The sequence below is a fragment of the Babylonia areolata genome, chromosome 2 (genome assembly GCF_041734735.1).
Source record: "Babylonia areolata isolate BAREFJ2019XMU chromosome 2, ASM4173473v1, whole genome shotgun sequence".
NCBI classification, from domain to species: Eukaryota; Metazoa; Mollusca; class Gastropoda; order Neogastropoda; family Buccinidae; genus Babylonia; species Babylonia areolata.
In genome coordinates this window covers 34,932,435-34,951,529 of record NC_134877.1, presented here as the reverse complement: position 1 = coordinate 34,951,529, position 19,095 = coordinate 34,932,435, and the positions used below count along the sequence as shown (strand labels likewise).

Sequence of the window (19,095 nt, the reverse complement as noted above, 5' to 3'; positions counted from 1 at the left end):
TCAAATTTGAGCGATTTTGCGCATGCGTGTCCACAGCTCAAGTTGAATACAATTGAGATCGAAAGTAGGTTGCAAAAACAATACTTCTTTTTGTATTGGTGGATCTGTTGTTGTGGGTTGGATCATGAAAATAAATGCATCAGCAGTGTATGGATTACGAGAAATGGGGTATATATACGCTACACCACACCTGCCAAGCAGATGCCTGACCAGCAGCGTAACCAAACGCGCTGAGCCAGGCCTTAAAGGAAAAGAAAAAAAGACAATAATAATAATAATTATTATTATTATCATCATCATCGTCATCATAATTATAATTAGTATTATAATTATGATAATTATAAATAAATGCAAATGAAATAAAAAAGACAAAAATGATGATAAATAAACAAATAAATGTAAAACATGACACACACACACACACACACACACACACACACACACACACACACACACACACACACACACTGCTCAGTCTATTGGAAAAGCCCACAGAGACTCTTTCCGTTTTGAAGAAATTTGCGCAATGTTGGTTTGGAAATGATGTCAATATTCGTTTGATTTGCAAAGCATCGTGCTCTACGTTTCATGCTAGACATACGGCCGCTCCCTCTCTCTCTACCTTCTTTCTTTGAAGCAATCGATGGCCGGTGTGATCCGGGCCTGGTACCTGTTCTTTTTGGCCACGGTATTCTTTGACTTTTCTCATGAGAATTTCCGATTTTTCTAATGTAGGCTGCTCGATCGTTGTTGTTGCATGTCAGCTCGCTCATTTTCCGGGCAGCATGACCATGTCAGTTTTTGAATCTGAAAGTTGCACACTAGTTGCCTCATGCCACTCTGGGCTTCCCATTCCACTTTCAATTTTCTGTATGAGGTTCATTGAGTCTGTTAGAATCATGGCATGTTGGTTTCCAGGCATATGGACAGATGATGGCCACTGCAGAGCATGTCAGTGTCACAGCTTCAACTTCCATCCGGTTGTGACTTTGTAGGCAGCATTCTCTTCCCTGTGGTTTACAATAAAAAATAATAAAAGTCTCAGTATGTGAAACTGCATTATGATATGTGTGTGTGTGTGTGTGTGTGTGTGTGTGTGTGTGTGTGTGTGTGTGTGTGTGTGTGTGTGTGTGTGTGTGTGTGTGTGTGTGTGTGTGTGTATACTAACACTGCATTATTTGAATATATCTTGAGTTAGTAACTATTTTATTTCACTTCAAAGTTCACTGACACTCACACAAAATCGATCACGTTCAAAATCCTGCTGAAACATTCCTTGTGTTTATTTTCAAAAGCAGTGAATGTGGGCATGTGAACAAGGGATTTTTATAAAGCAACATTACTACTATTGATGTATCATCTGCTATCAATGCAAACAATCGTGTCATACAAGACAGCAATGTGCAATGTGACTGATGTCTTATCCTTCGTTCCTTTGTTTAAATTGTCTGTATATGTGCACGCAATCCATTAAACCAACAAAAATGAAGAGCTACCTTTTTTATAGTGAAAAGTCTTTTTACCACAGGACAAGTAGACCCGGGTATCCCAGCATGCCCTACAAGCGCACTCTATCGATCGACTGTCTGATAGGTTTGTCCAAGGTTCAGTTCAGATCCTCTCGGAGCGGCTAACCTTTTCGATGCAATACGACATGTCGAAGAGAAGACTGGACGTAGGTGATTCAAGTTCCGGCAAAAGGAACAGGTAAGCAGCACATTTATTGCCCGAAGGCATTGGGTTATAACTTTTAGTTGCGGCGTGCGTTTCCGCATGATGAAGTGAGATCTTAGCATAATGAGATAATGTGCGTCCCCACAGAATCGTGGTCCCAACGTCTTGACGTTTTGTTCTGATGTGAATTTCTGTATATTTTTTCATTAGAGCCACGTGCCATCCACCAGCAGTGTCTCTTGTTTGTCATCGTAGTTTATTTATGATTAATATGAGTTTATTCATATATGTCTGGCTCGATGTTCGTCTGTGTTTGATAATTTGCAGTGTCAAACCCGCGTGTGTCGGATGAGATCATTTCCCGATATGCATATTAGCAAGTATGCACGCGGTAGGCCGAATCCATCGAAAATTTGGTAAAATAATACAAATACTGAAATAGTGATGAGTTTATCAAAAATATCTGTATTGTCAACAGAATTTGAAGTTTCTTTTATGGAAAGACTAAATATCAGTGTTTCGTAAAAATAGGGATCAGCCTGATTTGTGTACCCATGTAACCAGTAGTTTAAAACCCAGTCCCAACTTCAACGCCTGATACCAATGGGTAATAGGTATATCAAGGTAATTGTAAGTTTGGAGGTAAAACAAGAAGCTCCCATTGTAAAATGTACTGTCCGAGGTACATGTAACAGAATAAGTTCCTTTCATAAAATGTGATACTTGTGCTTTTGACAGAGAACCAGTTCATTAATTACTCACTGTATACTCACTGTATACTCACTGTTACGCTGCTGGTCAGGCATCTGCTTGGCAGATGTGGTGTAGCGTATATGGTTTGTCCGAACGCAATGACGCCTCCTTGAGCTACTGAAACTGAAACTGTATACTCCAGCATAGATACATATAGATATAGACTTTTGTTTCAAATGCAACAGTGAAAGTTTCATAGTGAAACTGAAAGCATTATGTACATATGTATTTATATATATTTGCAGATGAACCTTTTAATTGGATGTGCATAAACATTGTTGATTTTGAGTGACTATAACATGAGGATGTGGTGTGCACATAGAGACAGCACAAAAAGAACACAACATACTGGTTAGAAGAGCACAGTAACAATTTATAAGAACTGGGATTTCCTAAAGCTTTGTAACTAATGTAAGATTGTTGTATGAAGCTGTCAGCACAAACACTTACATCATGTCATCGCTGTGTTTGATGTAGGCGTTATGCATTTTTTAGTTTTAGTGAAACTGAAAGCTCAGAATGTTTCATTGTTTGCAAGCATCATGACCTATAGCCTGATCTGCCTCATCATAGTAATTTTGTAGTATTAACGTGCATTACACTTGTCTGCCTTACTCTTTGTTAATAATGTAATAGTGTCAATGTAGTATGTGCTAATTAGCTTTGCCAGCATAAGTTCCTCTGACATCTGTCTCTGTTACCTAAATTTTAACTACCTTTTGTTTTATTTACCATTTTTGTAATGTAATTAGACTTATTTTATTTTATTGTAATATTTGTAATCTTTATATAACTTTTATCTTCTCTGTTCACCTAAAGGGATCGAGATGATGACAGAAGAGACAGATACAAGGATGAGAAAGAAAGCAAACCCAAATCTGTATTTGAAGAATTCAACATCCCAAGACCAACCCTTCAGATGAATCCATTTACAGGTTTGTATCACTAACCAAAATAGTGAAAGTACTTTAAAAAAGAGAGAGAAAAAAATGTTGTAATATGTAATTTAAAAAAAAAAATCCAGAATGTTCATTTTTGTTGGTCATTTTGAAAGTAAATAGATGGGTGATTGCCTGTTTTGTAGAAGTTTATTTGCATTACGGGTATTAATGCACATATGTGCATCTCTGACTCTATAAAATGAAAGGACATGCTGTACTTTCGGTTTTGGAGTCCACGGGACACACTATATAATCGGTAGTGATGGTTATGTGAATGAGCTCATTCAAACAGCACTCGCTTCTTGTTTCATGAATTTTCTGTTAGCATCACATCTTTGTGGTGTCACTACTGCTGCAAAATATTACTTTCGTCTTACCTCCCTTATGGGAAACTGTTGCCAGTTTCTGGTATGCTCATGAGGTTTGTCGAGTATTCTTCGAAATCAGAATATGTCTTCAATCATGACTTGATGCTCCAAAACGCAAACGAGACAAAAAGGCTGCTTCTAAATCAGTTGACATCGATTAGCCATTTTGAAAAGGACAAATCACAGATGAAGAAAAGCTGCACTTATGAACGTTCATGGGAGAAAAAAATTAAATGGCTGCAGTGTGATGAAGCAGCACATGTAATAAAGTGCAGAACTAGTATGAAATTCGCAATCAGGTCATCATCCAACTCGGGGGGAATGGAATGCGTTTGTGATGGGATCAACAAACTTTCTAAAATCGCCATTGTAGTTATACAGCTTTTCCTTTTCCTTAGTTTACATCTCATTTTTTTCTCACTCTTTGTGTGTGTGGGAGTGAGTTACTCTCACTGTGTGTGTGTGTGTGTCTTTGTGTGTGTGTGTGTGTATCTGTCTGTATCTTTATCTGATTCTGAGTGAGTGAGAGAGAGCGTGTGTGTGTGTGAGTGACTCAGTGAGTGTGTGCTTTTGTGTAAGTGGTTTTGTGTTTATCTCTCTCTTTCACTCAGTGTGCTTGTTTGAACTGATTGTGATGTGTTTGGATGAAAGCAAGCTTTTTTGACCTGCAATTGATTGGACTTCTTTGAACCACATGAGGACTCCTAATAATGGCTGAGAGAACTGTGGACTCTCGAGCAAACCAACTATAGGAAGCCCTGTATATTATTATTTTATGATACTATTACTGTAGTAATTAGTATTAGTTGATTTAATGATTTAGCTGTTCTATGTTTTATGTTGTGTAATATATATATATATATATATATATATATATATATATATATATATACACATATAATGATATATATATATGTGTGTGTGTGTGTTGTTTTATTCCAGGTTTAAATTCACAGAGGTATTGCTGTTGGCTATGCTGTAAATTTATAATTCTTACTGATTGGCAAGATCAATTTCAGATTAGATGTCGAATCTTCCGATTTGTCTGACATTACAGAAAGAATATAACAAAGAAAATCTTTTCATTGTTTTATTTTGAAGAATATCACTTCATCAGTTCATGAGGTAAAAGTAAGAGATGAGAAAAATCGTTCTGAGCTGTTTTTGCTCTTCTTTCTGGAAGATTTTGGAGAAGATTGTATGGTACATCATTGTTTTTTGTTTCCCAGGTTTGCCATTCACCCCACGTTACTATGAACTGTTTAACAAACGAAGTCAGCTACCAGTGTGGGAATACAAGACCCAGTTCCTGGACATGGTATCCAAGCATCAGATCATTGTGCTGGTGGGAGAAACAGGGTCTGGGAAAACCACACAGGTGAGCTGCAGAATATTGTGTCACCTGAAAACATAGTGCTACTGCTAGTGCTACTCATCATTGTGTCAGATAAAATGTTTGCTGCACAATATTGTCAGATAAAATATATCTGTCAACTTTATTTTGTTACAACAGACCACTACTCAAAGTCAAGTGGATGGGTAGAAAATGCTGGCAGTGTGTGACTTCAGCTCCCCTTTTCCTCTCTTGTAATTATTTTATTCTGGGTTTCTTTCCAGAGATAAAGCCTAATGAAGGATGTTAGGAGAGGAAGGAATGAGTTCAGGTGCACAGAGGGAAACTTAAAGTATCATTGCACATAAAGTGTTTGCTAAAGAAATTACTTGTTGTTATTTTAGTTTTTATAAGGTGGAAATATCAATGAAGTCAAAAAGTAAACTGATTGATACATTTTCCAACCACTAAATTTTAAGATGGAGAAAATTTCCTTTTTTCCCTGTATTATTATTGGGTTGGTTTTTGTTTTTTCATGACTGCTTGTGTTCCACAAGATAGTTGAGTCTGAGTGATCCTATCCAAAAATTTTTTAGTTTTTTGGTTGCTTTTGTGATTGTAGATTCCTCAGTGGTGTCTGGAATGGGTGAGAGCCCGGTACCCAAAGAAGGCTGTAGCTTGCACCCAGCCCCGTCGAGTGGCAGCTATGTCAGTGGCCCAGCGTGTGGCAGAAGAGATGGATGTCTGCCTAGGGCAAGAAGTGGGCTACAGCATCCGTTTTGAAGACTGCACATCAGCCAAGACTGTCCTCAAGTGAGTGATCAAGTACTTGGCAGATTTCTAATGTCAGTCTCACATTGATTTTTTTACTCGCTTGTGTAAATAAAGTGGCAGATGACACACAGCTTTATTGAGCATGTCACCCTACAGAAATTGGTCAAACCATACAGACTTTACAGTCATGCATCACAGATGTCAAATCATAGATGACAGATCACAAACTCAAACTAAATGATAATAAGATAGAGGCACTTCTCATTCACTCATAGCGCTCAGTTTCTTACTTGCCTAAGTCTTCATGTATTCTGGTAGGGACCTCAGACATAACTTTCTCAGCATCTGCACGCAATTTAGGTTACGTGCTTTCTGATGACATGACTCTTGACATACACATCAACCACTTTAGTAGATCAGCATATGCAGCACTCTGACAAATCAGCTCCATTTGGCAATATTTAACCACAGAAACCACAAAGAATTTGGTTTGAACTTTTTTTCTATCTAGATTAGATTATGGAAATCCTCTTCTTGCTGGCTGCCCCGGACACTGTTGACAATTTTTAAAAAGTTCAAAACTCTGTTGCACAAATCAAACGTCAACACATCACTCCCATACTCGCTTCCTTTCATTGGCTCCCCATTCAAGCACAAATACAATACAAACTCTCAGTCCTTTGTCACAGTTTCTTCACTGATTCTTGTCTTGTCTATCTTTCAGATCTGCTTTCTGTCTATTCACCAACTAGACAACTCCGTTCTTCAAATGACAAGCGCACACTGCCCATTCCAAAGATTCGTGCTAAAATTTACGGTGAACATTCCTTTTCTTTTGCTGCACCTAAACAGTGGAATTCTCTGCCCTCACACCTCCGTTACACCCCAACACCTGCATTCAAGAGAGCACTCAAAACATATCTTTTCAAACTGTATTTCTCTCACTGAATTTTTTCCATCTGCATATGCTTGCTGTGATTTTTGTTGCTGGATGTGCTCTTGATGTTGATCTGTATGCATCTGTGATGATTTTGGTGTGTTTTTCGTGATGCCTGGTTTCCTGGTTTTTATTTTTGACAATGGTGAATCTGCTGTGATGATTTTGGTGTGTTTTTCATGATACCTGGTTTCCTGGTTTTTATTTTTGACAATGGTGAATCTCATGTGCTTTGTTTTGCTGTGATTTGCACCTGTGTGATTTGAGACTGTGATGCCGCCTGTGTCGATATAAATTTTTTAAAAATTTTTATGTCACTTAGTCCTGCATATGTATATTTTAGTCAATGTCATGTGAAACTGTGTTGACTTTGTATATATTTTACGACACTTAATCTTAAATTTGTATATTTTATTGTAAAGTGCGGTGAGCCCCATCTGAGATGGGGGCACAGTGCTATATAAGCCTGCATTTTATTATTATTATTGATAACCAGGTGTTTGATTGTCTGTGTGTATGTGCCTGTCCATGGTAAACTTTAACATTGTCATTTTCTCTTGAAATTGTTTAGTCTGCCAGTAACATATTTGGATTTAAAATAGTGGGGAAGGGAGGGGGGGACTTTCACAGTCGTAACAATACTTGGTTGTTAGTCTTCTGAATTTAAGCTTTTATTTCGTTGAGGATCTGGACCCAGAAAGTGTTTGGGTTTGAAGATAGCATAACCTCATTTTTGTCTAGTTCGCAGTTATAAGAAAAATACAAATTCTGATAAGAACACATACAGTGACTTTAACTACATGAAATACATCATGGACATGTTAACTGCATATAAATATTTCAAATTGGATACTGAATAAACTAGAATATACATAAAAGAGAAATTGAATGGACCTTGTTGTAGTTTCTGCTGGTAACTGAGCCTGTCGAAAATGATTTCTGCAGATCTGGAGAAAACGGCTACATGTTGCAGTATGCAGGAGGTGATGGCAATGTCTCCTTTGACGCGGACTCAAAGAATTTCTCAAATGCCTTGGATATACCAAAGCAGTGTGATTTAAACAGTATTATCACCTCAAATACCATAATTGATTTATCAGGCTAAAAAAATTGTTGGGCTAAAAGAAATCTTTGAATATTAACTTTTGGACTCCATTGGCAGAAGCGCATTAGTGGTTTGAGTAAGTCTACTTTTGATCCAAACATGCTTGGTTTGAATCTGCTTTTTTTTTTTCTTTTTTTTCCCCCTTATCCTGAAGCTTGATAATATCAAATTCAGAACACATTTTAACAGGAAAGAATTATATCATTTTATAATTTAATTTTTAAGCATGTATCGCAAGTGAGTCTTGAAGGCCTTGCCTCTCTTGATTCTTTGTATGAACATTTTATATCTCTAGATTTGAGCATTGGCACACAAAATGCTTATGTTAAGAACTGCTGTTGTTGCAGGTACATGACAGACGGAATGTTGTTGCGAGAGGGTATGTCTGACCCCCTGTTGGAATCCTATGGCATGGTTTTGCTTGACGAGGCTCATGAGCGCACACTGGCTACTGACATCTTGATGGGTCTGTTGAAGGAAATTGCAAAGCAGCATTCTGAATTGAAGATTGTTGTCATGAGCGCTACTCTGGATGCTGGAAAATTCCAGGTAATTTTTTTTCATTGTGTGAACAGTACAAAATTACAATATTTCAGCCCCCAATACACTCCCCATTCCACCCACCCCCCTTTAAAAAATTTTTTTAAAGTGTTGATGTAGATAAATTTGCGAATCATTTGGGTATAATAGATGATAAATAATTTTGTTATTCCTCGTGGTATCTGAAAGCTTATAAAATTTTAAGTTTTTTTTTTTCCAGGCCCCCATACATGCACACCCCATCCACATAACACTCCCCCCTGCCCCCTCCCCCCCTGTTTTTTTTATTTATTTTTTTTAAGTGTTGATAAATTATAAATAAATTTGAAAATCATCTTGGTATAATAGATCATAAATAATTTTGTTATTCCTCAGGGTATCTGAAAGCTTATAGAATATCAAGGTGTTTTTTGTTGTTTTTTTTAATAATTTTTTGTGAAGCTTGTTACATGGCCCATACAGTGTTTGAACTTTGTTGTTGTTTTTCTGACAGCAATACTTTGACAATGCTCCACTGATGAGTGTGCCTGGTCGAACCCACCCTGTGGAGATTTTTTACACCCCAGAACCAGAACGTGACTATTTAGAGGCAGCTATCAGGACTGTTCTGCAGATCCACATGTGTGAGACTGATGCTGGTGATATTCTTCTTTTTCTCACTGGACAAGAGGTAAGATCACAAAGAAATATTTAATGCTTGCTGTGATAGAATTTGTCATTCTTTTGTTGTGGAAATGAAAAAAAAACAGAGATGCTGTCATTTGGAGTAAGCTCTTGAAGGACTGAGAATTGAGCTTTTTTTTGGCTGGTTCAGCTGAAATGACTCTTTAACGCACAGATGGGAATAGACATGCACTTATGGAATTGTGAGCATTTGCCTGCATGCTTTTTCATAAGTGTATGCACATAGGGATGTATTTGCTTTCATGCATTAGAGATTTTCAGGTTCTTTTCCTTGTGCAAGATGTGCAAAAGCACACACACTGCTATTTTTATATATATATATATATATATATATATAATGTAGCTTTATTGTGAAAGGTTGTACAATCATCCTTTGACTGCTGACAGGAAATTGATGAGGCTTGCAAGCGGATAGCACGGGAGGTGGAGAACCTGGGGCCAGAGATTGGCGACCTGAAATGCATACCACTGTACTCCACACTGCCTCCCAACCTTCAACAACGTATCTTTGAGCCTGCTCCACCCCCAAAACCCAATGGTGCTGTGGGACGAAAAGTAGTGGTGTCCACAAACATTGCAGAGACATCATTGACCATCGACGGTGTTGTGTTTGTGATTGATCCTGGCTTTGCAAAACAAAAGGTTTGGATGATAAAATGGTAATGCTGTCCCTTTTGAGGCTTATAAAGCAAGAAACATGCATTAATAAAACAATTTTTTAAGAAATAGTTTAAGATGATAAGCCAAAAAGAAAAAAAGTTGACAAGCGACAGGCAAATTCTACCAGTATAATAATATGCTGTAAAATCTTAGTCACAAAATTGAGAATTTCAACAAATACGCTGTTTTGATAAATGGGAATGATTATTCTGATTTATACTCTTTTGGAGATGCATTGGAACAAATGATCCATTTTACTTGATTGTGACAATTATTCTGATTTTTACTCTGTTGGCATTCATTGGAATATGTGATTCGTTTTGCTTGAATGCGACAGCAAATTAATGTTACAATAAAAATGCAGTTACTGTTATTTTCAGATGCTGGGTGGATAATCTGCCATTTCTCAGTTTGTCTGTTTTTCGTATTTTGTTTCTTTTTATTGTATTTTATGTCCCTCCTATTTGTCAGTGCTTAATTAGGTTGATTAATCAACAAATCCAGTGAATGGTTTGTTTCTCCATAGGTGTACAACCCTCGCATTCGAGTGGAATCCCTTCTGGTAACGGCCATTTCCAAAGCCAGTGCCCAGCAGCGTGCTGGTCGTGCCGGCCGTACACGGCCAGGGAAGTGTTTCCGCCTGTACACAGAGAAAGCTTACATGCAGGAGATGCAGGAGAACACCTACCCTGAGATCCTGCGTTCCAATCTGGGCTCTGTGGTTCTGCAGCTGAAGAAACTGGGCATTGATGATCTGGTCCACTTTGACTTTATGGACCCTCCTGGTGAGATTTGCATGAAGTCCTGCAGCTTGCTGTAAGGCAGTGGACATCTATTTTGTGACAGTTGCTTGGTTGCTGGAGACAGATTGGCTGAATAATTGTATTTGTGGATTAACCAGTATACTTTTTGACATCAAAACTTTTCTTGAGGGTGATTTTTTCACAGGTTATATGTGTTTGTGAAAGACTGTTTTCTTTTGTCAAAAAAATGTTTAACTCTAAATCATGAACAAGTTTATATGCTGTTGTTTGACATGATACTGATTTATGCTTAGTCCATTCATGCTGAGAAGAGAATGATTGTTTCACTTTATCAGGTATGTAGGTTTTTTTCTGTCGAGCAGATTAGAAACATGATAGTTTCGTGTGTTTGTTTACATTAAAATGAAAGCAAGTCATTGGAAGGACTTCATATTATAAAACTTAAAATTTTTCAGGGAATATAGTTAGGCGGATTTGCATGTATCAGTCGTTCATGTATAAGCATGAAGGTCACCTAATCATAAATATCCTGTTTCTGTGTTTAGCACCTGAGACGTTGATGCGAGCCCTGGAATTGCTGAATTACCTGGCTGGTCTGGATGACGATGGAGAGTTGACAGAGTTGGGGTCCATGATGGCTGAGTTCCCTCTGGATCCTCAGCTGGCCAAGATGGTGATTGCATCCTGCGATTCCAACTGTAGCAACGAGATCCTGTCCATCACCTCCATGCTGTCAGGTAGACCTATGTCTATTATGATGAGAGCCATGATTGGGTGATCAAGGACATGTGTTCCGTTACTTCTCTTCAAATGTCCAATCTGGAATAATAGTGATGACGAAAAAAAGTTCCTTTAAAGTCCAGAGTTAAAAATATTGCATTTTGTCCACTTCTGTCTCTGTGTGTGTCTCTCTCTCTCTCTCTCTGTCTACGCTAAAGATATTTATCGTCTTTTCTGTTTCTCTATTCCTTGATATGTTTTAATTGATTAGGCATGGTAAGAAGAGCTCTTACTCCATGTCAGTATCAGGCATTTTTGATTCAGGGATGGGAAAACTAAAAAAGAATAGTTCATATTCTGAGTCTGTATCTTATTGATTTTTTTTTTTTTCTGCTTCCATAGAAGTAGGTGTCCAGATGATTAAACTCGTGGAAGGGCAACTCTTTATGGGAATGTCCGTGACGCATGTTTTGTTTGTGCTGTTAGCTGCTAGTGCAGGGTGCAGTGCCATTGCATGAGCCCTTTAGTGTCATTGAGAGGCAATGTTTATCAGATGAGGTGATGCTAACGGGCCGGGGACGCGGGGCCCCCCACCCACACGTGTTTAGTGCCACAGTGCTTTGTGCGACCCACTGAGGCCAAGAAAGCAGCCGATGAGGCCAAGATGAGGTTTGCCCACATTGACGGGGACCATCTGACTCTGCTTAACGTCTACCACGCTTTCAAGCAGAGTAAGTGCAGTTCTCAGTTGTCATCATGCTTCATCATTGTCTGTTTCTTTTTCTTCTTTTATATATTTTTAAATTTTTTATTTTATTTGTTAAATGTAAGTTGGAAATGTTTCTGGTGGATAGTTTAAATGTCTGGTCGTTGGCCAGTACATACACATGTATTACACAGTATAATGAGTAAAAATGGAGAAGAACTAATGAATGTGATCTCTATCAGGTAAACATAAACTTACAGATACTGCTTTATTACACATACTATACTGTGACCCACTGGTGCAGATTCTGGTATAACCAACATGGACTAGAGTCGGCTTTAGAGCCAATGGTTATGACATGTTATTACATGTAAACATTTGTCAGTGTGTTTAGGAACCTATCCCTCTTCCTCAACCCCTGAAGTTCTCTCTTCAGACTGTTTATTTCTCTAGTGCTTATGACGTGGCTGTTGTGTTGTTCAGATCATGAGGATCCCCAGTGGTGCTATGACAACTTTGTCAACTACCGTTCCCTGAAGTCTGCGGACAATGTGCGCCAGCAGCTGGCCCGCATCATGGACCGATTCAACCTGCGGCGCTCGTCCACAGAGTTCACATCTCGAGACTACTACATCAACATCCGCAAAGCTCTCGTCAATGGGTTCTTCATGCAGGTATGGTCATTTTACCTGTATGTTTTGCTGCAGGTGTGATTTCTTTCTTTTCTCTTGTCAACAGGTTCTTCATTTAAGGAGTGCTTTATCTGCTTTCCGTGTGGAGGTTTTGCCTCTGTGCTTTTTTAGTCGTGTTTATTTTTATTATTTTATTGACATTGTGACAGATTATTCTTTCAGTGTGTGTGTGAGGGATCTTTGAATGAAGTTAAATTTGTTGAAGAAAGAGGTCTAACATTGATATGGTCCTTGTAGACATATGTGCTTGAGTAACCACAATCACTACTGTTGGACTGAAAATGAATAAGTGCCTTTTCAAATTCTACCATTAATTTTTTATTATTTTTTTTATTTTTTTTTTTTACATATTTGAGATCTTTGAATTCATTGCACTGCGATCAGACTAATTAAAAAAATAATTGTTTGGTTTCTGCCAAATGAGTCTTTGTCTTCATCTGCTGATATTTACCTCAACTTTATTTTTGGTCTACTGGCCATTAATAACGATTGCGGGAAAACACTTGAAAGAAAGAAAACACTTTACACAGTCAGTAAGATGATATGGGTGGCTATTTTTTGTGGGGGTTTTTTTTTGTTGTTGTTGCTTTTTTTTGTTTTGTTTTTTGTTGTTGTAATAACCCAAGAGCACCAAGTATTTTCCCTCCACAAGCACTACATTGTCGAACCACTTCAAATGATATTGTGAAACAGTATCCGGAGCATTCTTCCTATCAAAAATGCTTGCAAATGCCAAGGGACAATAGTTGTTACTGGTTAGTTGATAGCCAATAGCAATGAGAAAGCAGAAAAGGAAGAGAAAGTAGGAGTCAATAAGTGTTGTGTGTGTAATGTAGGTGGCTCACCTGGAAAGGACGGGCCATTACCTGACAGTGAAGGACAACCAAGTGGTGCAGCTTCATCCTTCCACTGTGCTGGACCACAAACCAGAGTGGGTGCTGTACAACGAGTTTGTGCTCACCACAAAGAACTACATCCGCACAGTCACAGACATCAAGCCGGAGTGGTAAGACACTGAAGACACTGGTGTGTGTGTGTGTGTGAGAGTGTATTCATTTTGGATCAGTGGTTATTCCCTCATTGCCTTGTCCATCAATGTAAAGAGTGTACACACACAGAGACATGCTTACAGACACACGCTGATAGACACACGTGCGGTGTGTGAAATGAAGTTCTGTTGACTCACTGAAATTGGAACTGACCCGTAGAATTTTCGGACAGTTGACCTATGTCATTTTTGCTCAAGTTTGATCTCTGTGGAGATATGGCCAATATCAGATACTTTTGTTCCGTTGTGATTTGTTTTTTGCTTTTTTTTTGGTTTTGGTTTTGTCAGGAGAGTAAAGCAAAAAACAAATTACAAGAAAATGATAACATTCACATACAGAAGAAAATGATAACATTCACATACAGAATCCTTAAACTTTTTTTTTTTTTAATTTTTTTGAAAGAAACAAATCAAATCAAGGTAAGTGACCATCTGGATGAAAATATGTACTGTTTAACAAAGATCTGCAAAATGTGAATGAATGATGAATAGTTTAACGAGAGTGTCCTTTCAGATTTACATTTGATTCCAAATTATTATGCATTTTTTCCTAAATGTAGCTTCTTTTCTCACCCTGTTGTTCAAAACAATGGAATAAACAAAAACAGATTCCCAGCCACACAAAAAAAAATTTTTTAAATGGGGGTTTTTTTGTGTTTTTTTTCAGGCTGGTGAAGATGGCACCACAGTACTATGACATGAGCAACTTCCCCATGTGTGAGGCTCGACGTGTACTGGAAAGAATCATAGCCAAACTGCAGAATCGAATGGACGATTACCAGTAGATCTGTGACACCTGGGACCAGACTGGTGGCTTCAGCTTGTTCATACATCATCAGTTGTACCTCTGTGGTAACTGCCAGACCTCTCTGTGTCAGTCAGTGAACAGTGTGCAAGGTGGCTCTCCACTGAATGCTGAAAAGGCATCCAGTTATCAGGCTGTAGAAAAATTAACCAGGGAGATGTTATTTTTGTGGTGGAGAAAAAATTGACATAGAATCTGATAATTGTGGTGTTCATGCATTCATATTCCATTGAAGTTACAGATTGCTAAAAGGGGTGCATTCATGATTTCCATTTTTAGCAAAACTGTGCAGATACTTTTTAATGAAACTGGTTTGTGTATCAAAGAGTTTTGCCTGGCATCATTTTTCCTTGTGCAGTTATGTGTCTTTCAAAAGGTATGTTATCACCATGCCATGGTTTGTGTTCCTTTGCCTCTCTTGGGATGCCTTCTTCTCTGGAAGTAGACATCCCATGATGGGCATCTTTACATCTAGCACTGTGGACTCACTTTCATCTTAAATCATGGCGTACCGCCACAAATAATGCAGAGAAATACCACATATTGGACAACTATTTACAAACATACTGGAAAGCAATTTCAGCCTCGGTAGTTGTCCGGAACATTGCCATACATGTTGGGTTCATTCATTTTAGATGATGGAGACTGTGGGGATGAATGATTCTGCATGGGTTGTGTGGGTGTGTGTATGTTCTTTCATTCAGGTTGGGACATAGCATTTTTAACTCTGCTTTGAAGCTCGTGCTTGATTTCTGTTGTCAGTATCACTGAAATGTGAAGTAAAATCCTTGTTCTATTCAAAACTTCTTGCGTTTGTTCTGTATTTGTGGATCTGCTTTATCTTCCTTCAATGTTCATAAACAAAAATAGTTCAGGCTGGGAAATTTTCTGCTCTTCAGGGATTTTCAGCTGTTTAATTTTCTGCTGGAAAGTTTTCTGGAAAAAAAAATTGGAATAAATGGCCTGAATTTTGTCCTGTGTTTCTGACATACACTGATGTTATCAGCCAGAGAAAGGCCCCATGCCTTGAAAAATAAAAATCTTCCAGGAAACTTCACTTCTCTGAACCTCTTCCCCACTGTACCCCAACAGGGCCTAGATTGCCCCAGACCAACATAGTCTGGTTTTCAGTTGTCTTTCTTCAGCAATTTCACAGTCTGATACTTGTAAAGTGTGGCAGTATTTTACCTACATTTATCATTCTCAATTCCCACAAAAGGCAGTAGAATCATTCTGCAACTTCTGGTTGCATATTTTGTTTTTATTTATTGCATAAATGTCCTGTTTGCAGTAGACTGGGCTCTCTCTCTTTCTCTCTCTCTCTGTGCTTTTTTTCTGTAGATGAAACAAAATTAGTCATTAGGTCTTTTTTGTGCGTATTAGTTAATTGTGAATTACTGCACCAGCATCTCCTTGACCTTCAGAACTAAAAGTCAGTAGCACCAGACTTGACACAATGATAGAACTTGCTGGAAACTCCAGATACCCAGTTCTTCATTATTTTACAGGCCTATAACCTTATCAAGAAAAGAAAAAGAGAAAAAAAAGAGAAAAATATCTGTTTCTGAATATCACCCTTCAGTTTGAATGAGTTATGTATCAAGTCTTTGTTGTTATTTACATTATATTTCCTGAGCCATATGGTGAGATGTGAACACAATATTAAATTATCAGCACTATCCTGATACAGCTGCAATTAATTATGCACTCGCACTAAGGTTCATGTTCCAGGCATACATGAAAGTGAAGACATAGTCATTCTGCACTTAATACATGTTCCTGTGGCTTAATGGAGAGAGAAAGAGAAGCCAAAACATAATCATTGTGCTCTCTTCAAAGTGTATCTTTGATTCAACAAAAGAACCATGCAAAACCATTCTGCTCTCCTTGCTTTCTACAAGGCGTCTCTGATTCAACAGTAAGCGAAAGATTTGTCATTCATATCATATGAGAATTTCACATCATGAACTTGTAAGACAGTATAGCTGTATTTCAAAATACTGTAGTTATCTGCAGCCTTTCAAAGATATGTAAAAAAAAAAAAGAAAAGAAAAAAAACCAAGAGGGCGCTAGTCAGGGGGGCGAAGGGGAGGTTACCTATTTCCGGGAGGTTATCGGCCGTAGCTACTTTTGTTTTCTCCGCATAGGCGGATAGTAGTTTGCACAGGACATGAATGTCAGACCCCCGCTGGAGTCATGGTATGTATGTTACTTAAACGCAATTTTAGGAAGAAAATTTCCTATATGAACAAAAGGCTTGTGGATGCAGAGCGCAGAACAAAAAAGAATGGTTTATGTGTGCAGACAAGCCACATGCATGTGTGCTTGCTCAGGGAGTGTTGAGCAGAGCTAGAGATAGGTTGTGACTTGGCACATATTTACTCATTTCTATGAGCAGGCTTGTTGTGTTTTGACAGTTTTTAGGCTTTAAGTGTTTGACAGTTTAATTGATCATTTAATTAAACAGCCATAATCTGTTTTCAGGAGTGAGGGAACGCTCAGAATGTTCATGTTTCTGTAAACCATTGAACGCTGAAATGATTTGCCAAGTCTTTATTGTGTTTATCTGGTAAACATACATATCTGATAATGAAGAAAATGAAAGTTCTAGTTAGCAGACAAAATTCAGTTAGCAGGTCTGCATATATGTTGATATGGCTGATCAAAAAGTAAAACCATCTCTTTTAATCCAGCAGATGCTGCCAGGATTCAAACCCCAAAACACAAATATAGACCTTAATTTTTCTTTTTTAAAGGGAAAAAATGCATGATTACTGAACGCAGACCTGTGAAAAGACACTCTTCTGATTCTCCTTGTTTGATATTTATGAAAGATCACTAAGAAAACCTTTGAAAAGATGCTCTCCAGTTCCTCTGCTGTTGAAAACGGTGCATGGAGTGCGTAAACTGAACAGTATTTTACTTACTTAGTGTGGCTTGTATGCAATACTTTTCAACTGTATTCTTTCTTGCGTACGTACATTGTGTCATATTTAAGATCTTTCTTTTGGTAGCTTAAAGTGCGGTGTTACAGTTATCATTTACTTCTTTTTTTTTTTATATTCTTATTTATTTATCTATTGTATTACACCTGACAACTATCTTATCTAAACCCTGCCTAACTGTGATACGGTGTCATTAGATGTGCTGTTATGAAGTTGCTATAATGCTCATTGCGCATAGCAAAGATAATGCAACTTTGATCAAGTGAGTGAAGATGGTTTGCCTTTTCCACCTGTGTACTGTTTAATTATATAACAGTTCTCTTTGTAATACTGTTTGTTTTTTGGGGTTTTTTTTCTGATTATAACCAAACTGAGGAACTCTCAGTGGTTCCGCTATTTTCAGTGGAAGAGCAGATGATTTCAGAGGAAAAAGTTTGGGGTCAGAGAAGAAACTGAATTATTGTTTTTGCATTCAGGGATGGCCCCGAAATCCTCTTAAAAATGACTGATTTTGTTTTCGCCAAGCCCCCCCTGGGCCCCACAACAGGGTGTTGCCCCTACACCCCACCAGGGGCCTAAGGCAACTCTCCTGGACAATTCATCAGCCTGTATATGATCTTCAACTCCACTGGAAACAAAAAAGTCAAATTCAAATGGAAACGCCATATGTTTTGAGCAAGCCAAGGGGGCAAGAATTTATCACTTAAATGTCTACCTTTTGTATAATAAAATATGTGATAGTATATATTCACTTCTGAATGGACCTCCTATATAATTACTTCTGAATGGATCCCCCAACCTCCACATGTTTGGACTTGCTGAAATGCGTCTTGATTCCTGAATGACAAACGAAATGCTGTCAATCCCTAACCATGATATAATTTGTCTAGATGCAGTTAACCACAGTGAGACTGGATGCAGTATATATACACAATAGTTTATCCCAGTTTGTCAGCAGGAGAACTGATTTAGAGACCACAATGACTGAGTGCATCTGGAATGAAATAAAGTATTCTGTGTCTCTCCTCCCATTCTTCTTGTATATGTACAAAGAAACCCTGCATTGACATGTTTATATCTAGCCTGATGACTTTGTACACATGATGGATCAAGTTAACTCTTGTAACTGTAACACCTTGCTGCTTGGTGCCTTTAACTACTACATTAATACTACACATGTACAACCCTAACCAGCCTGGCAGTCAACCCTCACAATGGCTTTCACCAACTGGTAGAATATCTGACCAGAGTTATTTCCACTTCTTCTACCATGTTGGATCACATCTACACTGATAAACCTTTAATTTGAATGTTTTGTACAAGAGTATCAGTGACCATTCTGTTATCGTTTGCACTTGGCTCTGTAAGCCCCCTAAATCACAAAGCAAAGGCCATTTAACTATGAACTACAGATCTTTCAAGAACTTTGATAATAATAAAAATTTTAAAAAATTCTAAGATTTACTACTTCCTATAATAGATAAACATGAGCCTTTTTGAAGGAAAAAAGTTTAATGTCCCAATCTTTGTGGCTGGCTCACACCACAAATCTCAGAAGCAATGAAGGAATGCTATTGCCTTTAACATGAAACAAAGAAATAAGAGAAAGAAATTTTAGAACATCTGTGCCAGAGTCTGTTAAAACA

The 19,095-nt window shown here is 38.0% G+C and overlaps 1 protein-coding gene across 1 annotated transcript; it reads left to right on the top strand.

Annotated features, from left to right (window-relative positions):
- The first annotated feature begins 1,554 nt into the window (after window positions 1–1,554).
- On the top strand, window positions 1,555–15,307 carry LOC143300603 (putative pre-mRNA-splicing factor ATP-dependent RNA helicase PRP1). The gene is made up of 13 exons (XM_076614387.1): window positions 1,555–1,707; window positions 3,247–3,362; window positions 4,966–5,114; window positions 5,692–5,882; window positions 8,233–8,434; window positions 8,919–9,095; window positions 9,497–9,751; window positions 10,296–10,554; window positions 11,079–11,270; window positions 11,862–11,984; window positions 12,443–12,633; window positions 13,488–13,657; window positions 14,367–15,307. The coding sequence occupies exons 1-13, from the start codon at window positions 1,643–1,645 to the stop codon at window positions 14,482–14,484; spliced, it is 2,208 nt and encodes a 735-aa protein (XP_076470502.1). The 5' UTR covers window positions 1,555–1,642; the 3' UTR covers window positions 14,485–15,307.
- Window positions 15,308–19,095: the final 3,788 nt, after the last annotated feature.